A 14,701-nucleotide genomic window follows, 5' to 3' on the forward strand; every position below is an offset into this window, starting at 1 on the left:
TTAATGTTTATTTTTATTTTTGAGAGAGACTGAGCATGAATGGGGGAGGGGCAGAGAGAGAGGGAGACACAGAAGCAGGTTCCAGGCTCTGAGCTGTCAGGACAGAGCCCAACACGGGGCTCAGACCCACAAACTGCAAGATCATGACCTGAGCTGAAGTTGGACGCTTAACTCACGGAGCCACTGTACATCCCTGTAGATGTTTAATTCCTGGGTTTTAGGCCGAGCCCCCCGGCACCCCCATAAGTATTTAATTCCTGGGTTCAGGCTCCCTTTTCTGGAAATCATAAAAAGTTACCTAGTTATCCATGCTTCCTGACACAGCGTGAAGATCATTGTTTCCAGAGAGGTGCACCCTTGTTCCAACAGCATTTATTTAAAGTCATTGAGTCCTGGGCCATGTTGTACCACGTGAGAGATTTTGTGGCCTTAGAGGGACCGGAATTGTTTGAATAGCAAAGATGCGTTCTGAATGGGCTTGAGGCTCTGGGCTCTGGTGGCGGCTGGGGTGAGGAAGGAAGGGGGGCTTCCTGAGCTGGCACCAGGGTCAGATCTCATGCAGTGGCGGCGCTACGCCCCCCCATGCCCAGTCTCTCTGGACTGTGCGCTATGGTCAAATGTGTCGTCCTCCGTGGGTGCCTGACTGCACACCGTCTGTGCATCTAAATTTTCCGAAGTCTGGGGCAACCTGCAAATACAGTGCGTCCTTATTGGGGTGTGTATGAAGGCAGCTGGGGACAAGGACCCAAGGCCTGTCACTCGGGAAGGACACACGCCCTGCCCGCACCTGCACCCCCACCCCCTGCGCCCCCGGAGTGGCTCCTGCAGGCCTCTCCACCCGCAGCACAGTTTGGGCAACTTTAGGCTGTTTTCATGGTTCCTTCCCGACAGCTGTCTCATTTGGTGGCCGTGAGGCAGCAGAGCTGAGTGCTTGACTGTCCATTATTGTCAGAATCGAAGCAATGTCCCCCAAGAGCCCATGTCTCGGTTTGCCCAGGTGCCCGTGTCCAGCCCTGCTGCGCTCCAGGCCTGGGGCTTTCTTCCCGCCGACGTCTCCACCTTCCGCCCGCCGTGTCCGAAGGGCCCCTTCCCTTTGGCCACAGTGGGCCCTGCACTGAGTGTGTCATCCAGCTTATAACTCATCTTTACCTTCATTCCGAGATGGAGAGAAAGGCCTCCTGTCGAGGGATCACACGGCTGCTCAGAGCAGCAGGGCCGCGTGGGGGCGAGGGGAACCCCATGTTCTCAAGGCTCCTTCTCGCTGGAGGCCCGGCCACAGGGAAGCAGGTGCCCTGGGTGCCTGCAGAGGCTTATCTTCACCCGTGCTCTCAGGTGCACGCCCTCGACCCACGGGAGTCCGCTGGGCCCCTGCCCGGTGTCAGATGCTCAGATACCACCCCTCCCCATTCCTTGGGTCCTGGGGCCGCTGTTGTGGGTGTCCTGTGGGAGCCATGCTGCGGTGTCCCCTGGGGAAGTCTGTCTCCACCCTGGACTGTGGGTCCCTGAGGCGTTTTTATTCAAGGAGCTTTAGCCATTTCAGGCAGTTCCACGTGTCAAATGCACACTTCTGAAATAACTGAATCTTGAACCAAATGCGTCAAGTGGAGACACCCTTCTGCCTTTGGGGGCCCCACTGGGCTTGTGCTGTGAGCAGGCAGGCCAGGCCCTGGCACACGGCACACAACCCTCCTGCCCTATCTGCCATCTCTGGGGCTGGTGTTGGGCCTTGCCCTCCCCAGCCCTCCTGCCCCTCCCCACGGGCAGCATGGGGTCTGCAGGGCTGACCTGCCAGCTCCTGGTGGCTGTGGGACACGCCGTTCCCAGGCCCCGTTTCCTCATTCCTGGACCCGATTCTTGCTTGCTTACGGGGAGAAGGCATTTACCTTCCCTGCCAAAAACAACTGTGCAAGTGTCACAAAGCATTTGGGGATGCTGTGTCCGGTCAACACTTGCCAGTGAGTGTGGCAGGGCCACAGGAGGAGCCCAATGCCAGACTCAGGCCCCAGTTATTTGCACACAATTATGCGGATTCCCCAAGAAGTGGGGCCCTGGTGACAAGGTCACAGACCTGCATGGGACAAAGGGACGCAGCTTGGCGGAGTCTGGAGTCCTGCCAGTGAGGGCTGACAGGAGGCCCAGATGGGCTGGGGGTCACTTGAGCCCCAGGCTGGTGAGGCAGAGAAGGGCTCTACTAGGAATTCATTGCTGGTGACCACAAGCAAGGCCTGGGGCAGAAATGCTGTCCCCAAACCTGGCGTTGGGCTGGAAATGTCAGTCATTTTTTTTTTAAATTTTTTTTTAACGTTTATTTATTTTTGAGACAGAGAGAGACAAAGCCTGAACGGGGGAGGGTCAGAGAGAGGGAGACACAGAATCTGAAACAGGCTCCAGGCTCTGAGCTGTCAGCACAGAGCCCGACGCGGGGCTCGAACTCATGGACCGTGAGATCATGACCTGAGTTGAAGTCGGCCGCTTAACCCACTGAGCCACTCAGGCGCCCCTGAAATGTCAGTCATTTTAAGGAAGAAGTGATAAACAGTGGCCTGTGCCCACCTGGTCAGTCTCCCAGCAGGACAGACACCTGAGCTCTCGGCTCTTGGGGGCCCTGTTGGCTCGTGCAGAGAAGAGGCTGGAAAACCCGGGAGTCTGACGAGCCTCTCCACCTGCCCAGCCGCCACGTTGTGTGGGCTACTCTCTCCATAAATAATGAGAAGTGGGGCACCTGGGTGGCTCAGTCAGTTAAGCGTCCGACGTCATCTCAGGTCATGATCTCACGGTTCGCGGGTTCAAGCTCGACATCGGGCTTTGTGCTGACAGCTTGGAGCCTGGAGCCTGCTTCAGATTCTGTGTCTCCCTCTCTCTGCCCCTCCCCTGCTCGTGCTGTCTTTCCAACACAAATAAATGTTAAAAATATGTATATACATGTAAATACAAGAGAAGTGATTGACCTGATCAGAGAGTTGTGGGGTGCATGGCCCTGGGAAGGGTGACAAAGTGACCTGCTCTCCCCTGCGGGCCTGGGGATGGCTGTCAGCTGGCCAGCCTGGAGCCCACAGTCCCCAGGGCCACAGGGAAGCGGTCCAGAGCAGCAAGGTTTTGTCCACACCGCTGAAGGATACCTGCCTGAGGGACAGCGAGTTTGCTGCGGGCACTCTGGGCATCTCCCGGCCCGTCTACCAGCCCTGGCCCTGGGTTTGGACCTCAGCCACAGGCCCAGTGCTGTCCCCAGGCTGGAAGAGGCAGGTGTCCATGCTGGAAGAGGGGAGGGGAAGGCTGGCCAAGGTATGTCGAGGAACCAAGGCGAGAGCTGACCCACACAAGGGCTGCAGGGCCAGAAATCTCCTGGGCCTGCCAAGCATGGGCACAGTGAGAGCGGCAGAGGTCAGCCTGGGCCTCAGTGCTGAAATCCCCTGGAGACCCCTGGCCAGCCCCTCCCACACAGCACGGGCACCCAGGCAAGCCAGGCTGCTCGTGGGCGGGCCCTGCAGCTATGGCACCTTGGAGCTGGGCTTCAGCGGCCTGTGAGAAGTTGCTCACATGCCAAGTCGTTGGAAGGCACTCCCTGCGACTGTCTCAACTAGCCTGTGAAGCAGGTGGTGATTGACAGTCTTGGCCGGCAGACCGCCCCCTGAGCAGGGGCCGGCCGGCACCCCTCTCTGGGAGAGCCAAGGCAGCCTGGGCCTGGGCAGTCCCACATCCGGCCAGGTGGTGTGGGGGTGCTCCTGTGGCCGCCAAGCCCTGCGGGGAGCATGCTGGGGTTTGAGTGGATGGGGCGCCTGGCCGGGGACGGTGGAGATGTCGGCCGGGATGGGGGTTCCTCATGTGACCCTTAAGGTCAGCCAGGGGTCTGTGGGCCTGCTCCCTGGGAGGCCAGAGCACAAGGGGCCCAGCCAGGCCCACCCCGTCCTCCTCTGCTGCCCTTGGCCCAGCAGGCAGGTGGACACTCCCTACAAGCTGACCCAGATCTCCCTGGAACAGACGAGGGCCTGGCCCACCTGCTCCATGACTGTTCTCCTGCCCAGACCTGGGGTCCATGCCTCTAGTCTGGGCCCACCTCGGTGGGCCTGCCCCCTGGCCGTTCCCTCCCAGCTGAATGTTTTCTCCTTTTTCTCAACATAGACTTGCCTGACCAGTGCTCCCCAAACCCCTGCAACAAGGAGGGGACCCAAGTCTGCCAAGACCTCATGGGCAACTTCTATTGCCAGTGCAGAGCTGGCTGGGGCGGGCGGCTCTGTGACAGAGGTGAGGCCCCCCCTGTGCCCCCAGCCCATCCGGGGATGTGCAGGGCCTGTTCCAGAGGAGGCAGGAGCCCCAGACTGTCCGGGTACCTGGCCCCTCATGGCCGGCCTACCTCCCTCCGGCTCAGAGGAGAAAGGAGAGAGGGGCCCCTTGGCCCCTCACGTCCCCCAAGAACATGGAGAGGCACTGCTTTCGCCTCCAAGGACAGGGCGCTGTCCAACCTTTGAGAAGCTATCAGGTGCTGGCAGTGGCCTGGCTCAGGCAGGACTGGAAGAAAAGCCACCGTAGGGCTACCCCTGGGGACCCTGGGTGGGGCCTTGTCCAACCTCCCTGTCTGCAGTTTTGGGGGGTCAGCAAAGAAGCCGCAGGAAAAACGCCCCAAGACCTGGTGACCTCGGGGGCCCCTTCACTGCTGCTCCAAGCCACCCGGGGCCCTGCCCTCCTCCAGTGCGCACTCGCGGTAGACAGGCACCGCCCTCGGCACAGCGGGGTCTCCTGTGGGGACAGGCGTGCAGGTGCTTGTGCGTCACCTCTGCATGCTCCCCAGCCTCTCTTTGCTCTGTGCCCAGATGTCAACGAGTGCAGCCAGCAGAATGGGGGCTGCAACCAAATATGCCTCAACAAGCCCGGCAGCTTCCACTGCGCCTGCTACAGTGGCTATGCGCTCTCGGTGGACAGCAGGACCTGCCAAGGTAACGCCCGGGCCGAGCCTTCCCCGAGCCCTCCCCGTGCCCTCCCCGTCGGTCTGTGCAGCTGCCAAATTGCCAGAGTCGGCACGATGGCCAGATTGCTGAGGCTGGTGGTCACCTCGAGAGAGGCTGTGGGTCCCTGCAAAGGCGGGAGGAGGGGGAGGGGCCTCCGCAGAGCACATGCCCGGGCATGTCAGCGGCCACGGGAGCTGCCCCAGCATCCAACCCGGGATGAGTCACCGGGCTCTCAGCCACTCCCTCTGACCCAGGGGCGGCCCCCATCCACACCCACCCGGCTTGCTTCCCTCTGGCAAAGGCTCAAGCCGAAGGCAACTCTCGTCCCTTCTGTCTCGGGCCCCCTGCGGCCCAGCATCCTGCAAGCTGTGGCCAGCCTACTGCACAACAGGGGCACCCCACTTCACAGGGGCAGCTCTCCGCCCACCCCCACCCCACCCTCCAACTCGGACCTGCTGACGTCTGTCACTGGCATGTCCCTGGGAATCTGGGACGTTTCTTGAGTGCTGCTGGCTTGCCCCGGAACAAGATGGAGGTACTGAAGGGGAAGCAGCCTCCGGAGCAAGGGCCCCTCCGTGGCCTGCGCACCTCTACCTGCTGGGGCCGAGGGGCAGGGTTCTCAGGGCAGCGGGGAGATGGCCTGTTTGGACGCCCCCAGGAAATGTGCCGTGTGCTATGGGGGACGTCCTGCATTAGCCTCCTCAGAAGTCCCTGAGTGACCAGAATCTCCCTCCCACCCGCTCGCCAAGTCTATGATGTGTGAGGATTCTAGGGGTCCCAGAGATTCCCTGCATCCTTGCCTTTGCCCCCAGAACAGCGTGTAGGGTAGTGGGACGGGACTCTGCACCTGCTGGGTCAGCGGGCTGCAAGGTGCTGTCCTCAGCATGACTGAGTAATGATTAGCATGATGGCAGGCGCCCCACCTCTGCTGCCAGGTTTCAGGGTGTGCCTGCTGAGTCCGGTCCTCACATACCTCCCTTTCTCTTGGTCATCAACTATTTCTTTGGGGACCTTGGGACCCCCAGATGCAGGCAAGGGAGGCTGTGGGGAATGGGGAGCCTTATCACTGTGGAGCCTGGACTTTTCATCTTGTTCTACTCAGTCAGAACCCGAGATACTGGGAAGGAGGGAGTGGGGTCGCTGCACCCCACTTCAAGGGCCCCCCAGCAGCATAGGGAATGGGACCCAGGCCTCTCCATCATCTGTCCTTGGCTGCAAGGAGGGGTCCCCAGCCTGCATGGCTGGGAGGTGGGCCGGGGGCCCCCGCAGGGGGAGGGCGATAAGAGCCTGTTTTGGGCCCAAGGACCTCTTGGCCGCAGTGCACACAGTATGGTTGGGCCTAGGCTCTCTGCCCCCCCGTGCCAATGCTGCACACTGTTCACCTGCTTTGGCTCCTAGTCACCGTGCTCTGTGACCAACTGCCCGACAGTGGCATCTCCAATGGGCAGAGTGTTGGCAGGATGTGAGGTGTAGGGAGGAGGGGCCCAGAGGCTGGAGCTCAGCTCTCTGGGCCCCCAGCCCGGCCCACAGTACTGCCAGAGGCTCTGTGGCTGTGGCCAATGGGCACTGTGGGAGAAGAAGGTGGCAAGGGGCCACGTGGACGCGTGGGGTCCGGAGCTTTGTCCGCTGTTTCCCATGGGGAGGCTTCCCGGCCTGGGAAGTGCTGGCGTGTGGGCACAGGGCCAGGACAGGGGAGCCCTTTCCCTATGCTGCCGCGGGCTCTCGGGTCCTCCCGCCCTGGCCCCTCCACTGTCACAGGCCCCACAGGGACTCTGCACCCCTTGAAGCCCAGGTCATGAGCAACAGAGGCTGCGGAGGCTGTGGGGGGTCCCTGTGGTTTCCTTGGTACCATGGTAGGGCCTCATGGGCCATGTTCAGAGAGAGCCTGTGCCAACGAGGCATCCTGTGTGCGGAGCGGCCCGGGGCCCTGCAGCCAAGTGTAAGTGCAGAGCAGGGAGCGCGGTGTCCTCCCTGGTGTGGCTGGCACGCCCCACGTACTAGGGGGAGCCAGGTTCCTAAGGTTCTGGACGTGGGGTTGGCCCTGCCTGGCTCCTGAAATGAAGTCCAGGCTCAGAAGCGTCCACACAGCTGGAAACGGATCGGGTGCAACCTGGCGGTTTCACACGCCGTCTCTCGGGGGACGTGGGCGGTTGCTGGCTCGTTCTTGGGGTCGGTGAGCAACGTCTTCCTCATTCTGCACCTGCAAGCCTGCGTTTAGCTGCCCTCGTGAGGAGTCGTGAATGGCGTGGGGCTCAGAGACACACGTGTTGTGTTGCCGTGTAAGGACCCATGGTGTTTGAAGTAGCAATGACACGGGCCACCTGTTCCTTCTGACTCTGGAGGAAATGGGTTTTTAACTGCAGAAGTTTTGTGCTGGTCGTTTGCTGGAGGGGCAAGATGGACGGAACCTCAGGAAGGGCCTTGATAACTTGTCAATACTGTGGTGTTTGAATTCCGGTGGAGAGACCCAGGGTGTGAGTGGAGGCCGAGTTGGGAGATGCAGGTGGCATCCCGGGGGCACTGGGGGGGAGTTGCTCCAGGGACGCAGGGTACCCTCCGTTCGGAAGGCCCCTGGGGTTTTGCTCCTGTGCTCCAGTGCTCAGAGCCCTGTCCAGTGTCCAGGACACCGATTGGAACTGCCCCCCATGGCCCCAATGCCTGGGCCTGGGGCTGCCGAGTCGGTGGCTGGGCGGAGGGGGCGTGGGCCTAGTCTGCCCCGGGGGCTGCGCCCCCGATGCGCGGTGCTCCCGCCACAGCATCTCCCCATGGCGGTCAGAAACCCCCCGGTCCAGCATGCTGGTTTTCTTGCAGACGTGGACGAGTGTGCAGACGGCAGGGCCTGCGGGGAGGCGCGCTGCAGCAACCTGCCGGGCTCCTACGCCTGCCTCTGTGATGAGGGCTATGCATTCAGTCCCCAGGAGAAGGCCTGTCAAGGTACCTCTTCCCAGCCGCCCACCGGCACCAGGCGCACACACACGTGCAGGCGTGCACACACAACACACCGCACCCACCTGTGAGCACGTGTGCTCGTGTACACATGAGTGTGCGTGCCGTGTGTGCACACATGTGCGCGTACAATACACACATGCATTTGTGCTGCCTCTGAGTGCAGCTCGGCACCTTCTCTGACCTGCCCCAGACCGTACGCCCTGTGCCGCCGTAGCAGATGGGCTTGTGTGTGGCCCTCAGTTCCAGCTACTGTGTCTGGGGACAGCTGGGGATGTGCAGCCGCTCACACCCTCCGTGCCCCGGGGGCAGTGGACCCTTCAGACGAGGACGTGCTTTGTGGCTGACCAGCTGGCTTATTCCAGCGGCTCCTTGGACCTGCCGGGAAGCACTGTGGGCACAGTGGGGGGTGGGTGCCTCCTGAGTCATGTGCTGTGGAGCCCGTAGAGAGCACGCCGCATGTGTGACCAGACAGGTGAGGCTTGCCCATCTCCCTTGTGGCCACAGATGTGGACGAGTGTGCTGAGGGGCGCTGTGAGCAGGCCTGTGTCAACTCCCCAGGGGGCTACACCTGCCACTGTGACGGGCGTGGGGGCCTCAAGCTGTCTCCGGACATGAACACCTGCGAGGTAGTGTCCTCGGGGCGGCCGCCCCCTTCGGGAAGACCGTTCTCAGGGAGGAGGGCTGGTGACCCAGGGCAGTGGCGATGCGGGATGGGGGGGTGTGTCTGTCCTGTGCGTGACACCCCCAGGGCGGCTTCCTACCCGCGGCCCAGCAGGCAGCCTGCACCCAAAGCAGGCCCTGCCCAGTGCGCGTGCAGCCAGAGCCCCCAGACTGGGGGTGCGCCCACACCCGCTCATCCCACTCCAACATTTGGGGGACCCATCTGCCTCCTGTTTATGCACCTGGGTGGCAGAATGGCTGAGGGGGGCTCGACCTGCGACCCTGACAAGCCCTGTGTGGCCAGGAGGGGTGGAACCAGGTGGGCCCCACCTGACACTCCTCGCCCCCGTTCCACAGGACATTTTGCCCTGCGTGCCTTTCAATGTGGCCAAAAGCGTGAAGTCCTTGTACCTGGGCCGCATGTTCAGCGGGACCCCCGTGATCAGACTGCGCTTCAAAAGGCTGCAGCCCACCAGGTGGGAGGCAGCTCGCAGCCCCCCCGCGGTCCTGGCACATCCACGGCAGCCCGCTGCCAAGTCCAGGCTTTGGGTCAGCATGGACACCCACCACTGCGGGGCCTGCTTCTGGCACTGGGGAAGGAGTCCCGGGGTGCCTGCCCGCCCGTGTCGGTCTGGGTCCTATGGGGCCTGTGTGTCACCTGATGATTCTCATGCTGGCCCTCAGGCTGCTCGCTGAATTCGACTTCAGGACCTTTGACCCCGAAGGGGTCCTGTTCTTTGCTGGAGGTCATCAAGACAGTGCCTGGATCGTGCTGGGCCTGCGGGCTGGCCGGCTGGAACTGCAGCTCCGCTACGGTGGTGTCGGCCGAGTCACCAGCAGCGGGCCTGTCATCAACCATGGCACATGGCAGACGGTGAGCGTGGCCACCCCCGCCCCTGGCCCGGGCGGCGTAGAGACTCCTGGGGAGGGCCTGGGGTTTGCTCGTGCGCTTAGGCACCCGACAGTTGGTGAACACTACACACAGTGGCATGGGCCCCGGCCCCTGGGAAGTTCACACTCGATGGGCCATTCCTCCTGGGACACCTGGCTGTGTCCCCGAGACCATTCTGTCCATTACAGCAGCTCCTGGTGGGGCCAGGGGCTGCTGGTCACCCTGCAGTGCACAGGACACCCCACCTCAGAAAACTGTCCAGCTCAGGATGTCCGTGGCGCTGAAGCTGGGGGTCCAGGGCCGAAATCTAGGCACAGCTCCTGCCCAAGTGTCTGCAGCATCCCGGGACCTGCGCCCTTCCCGCCCTGACCCAGGCGCACTCACATACGGGTGCCTCCCTCTGGAGAGTTCCCTGAACACCCAGAGCCCCAGAGGCAGGTGTCCCACCACTGCCCTGCCTGCACCCCCCTGCACAGCAGCCTGACACACAGGACCCTTCCTGAAGTTTGGAGGGCCCTGGTTGGAAGTGGGCTCTTAGTAAGCACCTGGGAGAGAAGAGCATCCTTTTGCCCTTTAAAAGCTATGTTAAAATAGGACTTTCTGAATAAAAACACTGGGACATCTGCTAAGGCGTCCACCCTGTTAAGTAAGGCCACCTTCCTTCTTTCCCAAGCTCTCAGCACAAGGGTCTCCGGAGCTGCGGGAGGGGTGCCGACAGCAAAGCCCAGATAAGACCACGGAGCCAGAGGGACGCGGCCTCCTTCAGGGCCCAGGGAGGCACGTGCTCCAAACGGGCAGCCTGGCCCCTGTGGTCGTGGGGTGTGTGGGGTCCAGGGGGGTGGCGGCGCCCAGGTGAGAAAGCTGGGGCACGCAGGGCCTGTGACAGGTGACTGGCACAGCTGCCCCCGCCTGGTGCATGAACTGGCTGCTCAGGGTGGGGTCAGCGGGGTCGGCTCATTGGCAGCCCCTGCAGCCACCCCTCCTGACCTGCTTTTGCCCCTGCAGCCCCCTCACGGACACCGTGTCCTCCTGACCACACTCTGACCCAAGTACCGACAAGTTTCCCGTTTTAACCAAAAAGGAAACTGATGGACCTCTGGAGGGTTAGGAGAACACAGAGTGTAGAGAGAGGTTTCTACATTCTCCTGCTTGGAAAGGAGGAAAGATGCAAACTTCTGGAGTCCATGTGAATTCACGCACAGCATCCGGTCCGTGCCAGACACTTAGTTACCTGCTGGGAGTTAGAAACGTGCCCCCTGCCTTTGATGGGGCCCCTGTGGGTGGGAGAAGTGAGGCACCAAAACAGTGATGTCAGGCGGGGTTCCTGCTCCCAGGAGGCAGCTCCCGGCAGGGCTTATAGAGGCGCCAGGATGGGGCAAGGGACGCGGCTCGAGGGGCTTCACTTGGAGGAGGAGGAGCGAAGGGAGAAGCCAGTGCTGGGGGCCTTTTGGGAACTGGAGCCTCACCCCGGCTGGAGGGAGGTTGTGTTGGCACACGGGGGACAGGGAGATGTGCGCGTGAGCCCCGGGGCCGGGGATCCCGGGTGAAGGTGCACCCCGCCTCTCCGGCCCTGGTTTCCTTCAGATCTCTGTGGAGGAGCTGGACCGGAATCTGGTCATCAAGGTGAACAAGGATGCCGTGATGAAGATCGCGGTGGCCGGGGACCTGTTTCAGCTGGACAGAGGACTGTATCATCTGAACCTGACCGTGGGAGGCATTCCCTTCAAGGAGAAGGACCTGGTCCAGCCAGTAAGTACCATCATCAGCCTGGAGTGGGAGTGCAGGACCCATCAGGACAGGCGAGCCCGCGAGCTGCTGTGTTTAGTGCTTCCCAGGCTTAGGCGGTGGCTTCCCAGAAGTCAGCAAGCATGTGTGCACCGCCTCTCCCTGTGAGAGTAGCTTTAGTTTTCATCTAAAGTGATGACAAAAATGCCTATTTCACATGAAAAATGAGACACAATGAAATTATTTTTGAGCAAAAAGAACGCTCAAGGGGCGCCTTGGGTGCCTCAGTTGGTTAAGCATCCGACTTTGGCTCAGATCTCACGGTTCATGGGTTGGAGCCCCGCATTGGGCTTTGTGCTGACAGCTCGGAGCCTGGAGCCTGCTTCCGATTCTGTGTCTCCCTTTCTCTGCCCCTCCCCTGCTTGTGTGCTGTCTCTCTCTCTCTCAAAAATGAACATTAAAAAAAACCTTTTTTCTAATTAAAAAACACAGTCAACTTTTTTGACAATTTCCAAGAACAGTTGGGTTGTTAGTCCTGCTGGGACTTCCACCCAAGTGGAAGAGGTCAGTACTAGTCCACCTCGAAGCTCTGCCCGACCTCACCCTTCCTGCACCACAGCCCACACCCTGGTCGGTAGATATCTCCCCGTCACCCAGCGCGTGGCCGTCAGTGGCCGGAATCCCGGTAGGGGGTGCCAGTCTCCATTCCAGGGGGTCCCACAGTTGCTTACGCCTCCTCACTTTGCAGATACAGGCAGGGGTGACCCGATTTGCTCCAAAGCGTGTAGCACATGCCTGGTGCACTAGAATTGGCACTCCCAGCCCCTGGACTCAGTTCCATAGGTACCAGGTACCACTGCTCACATCACCTCGTCCCACGTCCTCCCGGGGGTGGCCAGTGCTCTGCTCTGGGAGTGAGCGTGCGACCACAGAAGGTGGGCGTCCGTGCACGACGCATGGCAGGAGGACCAGCCGCGAGTGCTGGGCCTCCTGCAAGGAGTCATCGTGCCCAGTGTGGAGCCCTTTAGGGAAATAAGTCATCTTTACAGGTAGGAATTGTTCATCTTTTGGCAGATTTCCACATGCCTGAGCCCAGAGGGCATCCCACGCTCTACCACGTGGCACCTCGTCATGGTATCTGGGAGTCTCTGTGGTCCCAGGAAGCCACGTGGATTTCTCTGTCTTCCCAGATAAACCCCCGTCTAGATGGCTGTATGAGGAGCTGGAACTGGCTGAGTGGCGAGGACACCACCATCCAAGAAACGGTGAAAGCAAACTCCAAGATGCAGTGTTTCTCCGTGACGGAGAGAGGGTCCTTCTACCCCGGGACCGGCTTTGCCTTCTACAGCCTCGATTACAGTAAGTGTGGGCTCCCGGGCTGGGGCTGGGCCTCCAGACAACAGGCAGTGAGAAATACACGAGGCAGGAAGCCACCTCGCAGGTAGCTGCTCCCACTCTGGGTCTCATGTCAGCCAGTGAGGAGGACGGGACAGATGGGAGAAGACTGCGGCCGTGCTGGTACCGGGGCAGGCAGGAGGACATGAAGGATCTGAGAGGATGCCTACAGACGGTTCTTGGACGAGATGAGTGAAGGTGTGTCCACGCCGGCTGTGGGGAACATGGCTGACTCTGCAGTCAGAGCATCCTGAGGAGCGGATGAGGGGCAGCACCCCAGTCACAGGGGCCATCCAGGGACCCCGAGGGGCAGCGCCCCGAGGTCACAGGGGCCGTCCCGGGGACCCTGAGGGGCAGCACCCTGGAGTCACAGGGGCCGTCTCAGGGCCCCTGGAGAGCTCTAGTGTTAAAGGAGAGAAGAGCGGCACAGCCACCTTGGAGGGCCACAACACAACGAACAACCCGCTCATGCTGACAGAGGAACAGTCTCAGAAACAGACTTTACCTGGGACTGAAGTTCTAAATCTTGTGCGTCCTCGATCGCCAGCTGGTGGGAAAAGAGCTCAGGGTGCTGGCATGAACAGCGTGGGTCAGTGGTGACCGCTGAGTGGTTCTGTTTGACCCTGGGACCAAGGGATTTTCCCTCCTCTCTCTTACTTAGGTTTAAAATTAACCTTGTTTCCTGAGCACATGAGACCTGGAGCCCTAAATTATTGTCACTGTGCCCAGAGAATCAGGAGAGCCAGGTCCCAGGCCCAGGAAAATGCACATGCACGCGACTGTGTGGACCCTGTTGGCGGGTTCACGGGCCCAGGTGCCCCCCCGCCCACCCCACGTCTACAGCCTGTGTGTCTGGTGGCCTCACAGGTGTCTCCCTGCTCCCAGCCGACACTGCGGTCCAGGCGGGCCCCCCCCCCCCCCCCCCCCAGTGCACCCTGGCTCCTTCCTGGGGTCTGGCTCTGTCCTCCCTGTCTCCACGGGCCACCTGCAGACCCTCTCTCCCCAGATGGCGAGCTGGTTATGTTAGGCTCCCGTCTGCCACCCCCACCACAGACCACATGACCCCTCCCACTGGGAGGCTACGGGGGCCCACTCCTCTACCCTCAGTGAGGCAGGCTGTCCTCTCAGGACCTTGGGTCACCCCCCACCTGTATCTTTGCTTTCATTGTCGAAAGTACTAGGTGTTTCTGAGGAAAGAACCAGCCGGTAACAACATACACGTTATTCCTTTGGTCTCATTGTTAAACAGGAAGATGTAGAACATCATCATAATGTTCAGGGTAAAATCTGGTATCACAAAACATTTCATTACTTTTCTTCTGAGTATCACAGACGTTTTCTGTTGTAACACAGACCTGTGCATACCACGGTCTGTGCACTGTCCACACGGACTGGTTTGGGGCAGTCAGTTCTATGACAGCAAAGGCCAGATGGCACTTAGAACTCGATGCGTCTCTCATAACCTCAGACAGTCGCATCTTAGAACAGAGAAGCCTCCCTGAGAGTCACAGCCTCTGCACCAAGCAGCAGTTCAGGGGGAGACCATCTTCCCCACGGCTTCTCAGCACAGCCGTGGCTCCGGTGCCTTAGAAGATTCCGCCCCCACAGTGCACCGGTCCCGTCTCGGGGAAAATTCAGGGCCAGGAAACACTCCTCTCTTCCATCAAGAATAAAGGTGAAACTTGGCCACGGAGAAGATCACTGGTTTTTGTTTTTGTTTTTTGGCTGCTTTTTCCAGTTCTGCGCCCATTGGATTCAGTGAATGATTATCAGGAACAGACTGTAACAAGCCCCACTTAGGGTCGGGGGACGCACAGATGATTTGCAGTGCTTGTAGTCCAGTGGAAGCAGCCAGGAGCCCAGGTCATGGTTCACTGTGGTGCCAGCCGGCCTGTGGCCAGGGCGCCCGAGCTCCGATGGATACGGCCCCTGCTGCGGCACCAGAGGGCCGAACGGGCTCCTTCGTCAGGACTTGGAAGATCTTCTGAGACAAAGGCGCTTACAACCACGGAGCAAAGGGGCTTCTGGTCGTCAGATGATTCAAGTGTAGGGAGGAAATGTGGTGTCATATTTGTCCTCACACAACCACAGTCCAGCCCTTTCTACCAAAATATGTCTTCTGGAACTGTCCACGCAG

At 60.5% G+C, this 14,701-nt stretch overlaps 1 protein-coding gene across 1 annotated transcript in view; it reads left to right on the top strand.

Moving 5' to 3' along the window:
* GAS6 (growth arrest specific 6) overlaps window positions 1-14,701 on the top strand; it is a 33,631-nt gene that overhangs the window by 14,999 nt on the left and 3,931 nt on the right. Inside the window, exons 5-12 of the mRNA XM_086707803.1 lie at window positions 4,120-4,242; window positions 4,809-4,931; window positions 7,755-7,877; window positions 8,397-8,518; window positions 8,910-9,028; window positions 9,237-9,426; window positions 11,029-11,193; window positions 12,360-12,528. Of these exons, the coding sequence (XP_086563929.1) occupies window positions 4,120-4,242; window positions 4,809-4,931; window positions 7,755-7,877; window positions 8,397-8,518; window positions 8,910-9,028; window positions 9,237-9,426; window positions 11,029-11,193; window positions 12,360-12,528 (1,134 nt within the window). The remainder of the gene's footprint in view (window positions 1-4,119; window positions 4,243-4,808; window positions 4,932-7,754; window positions 7,878-8,396; window positions 8,519-8,909; window positions 9,029-9,236; window positions 9,427-11,028; window positions 11,194-12,359; window positions 12,529-14,701) is intronic.

Source organism: Puma concolor, chromosome A1 (genome assembly GCF_028749965.1).
Source record: "Puma concolor isolate L17-30 chromosome A1, mPumCon1.1.hap2, whole genome shotgun sequence".
NCBI lineage: Eukaryota > Metazoa > Chordata > Mammalia > Carnivora > Felidae > Puma > Puma concolor.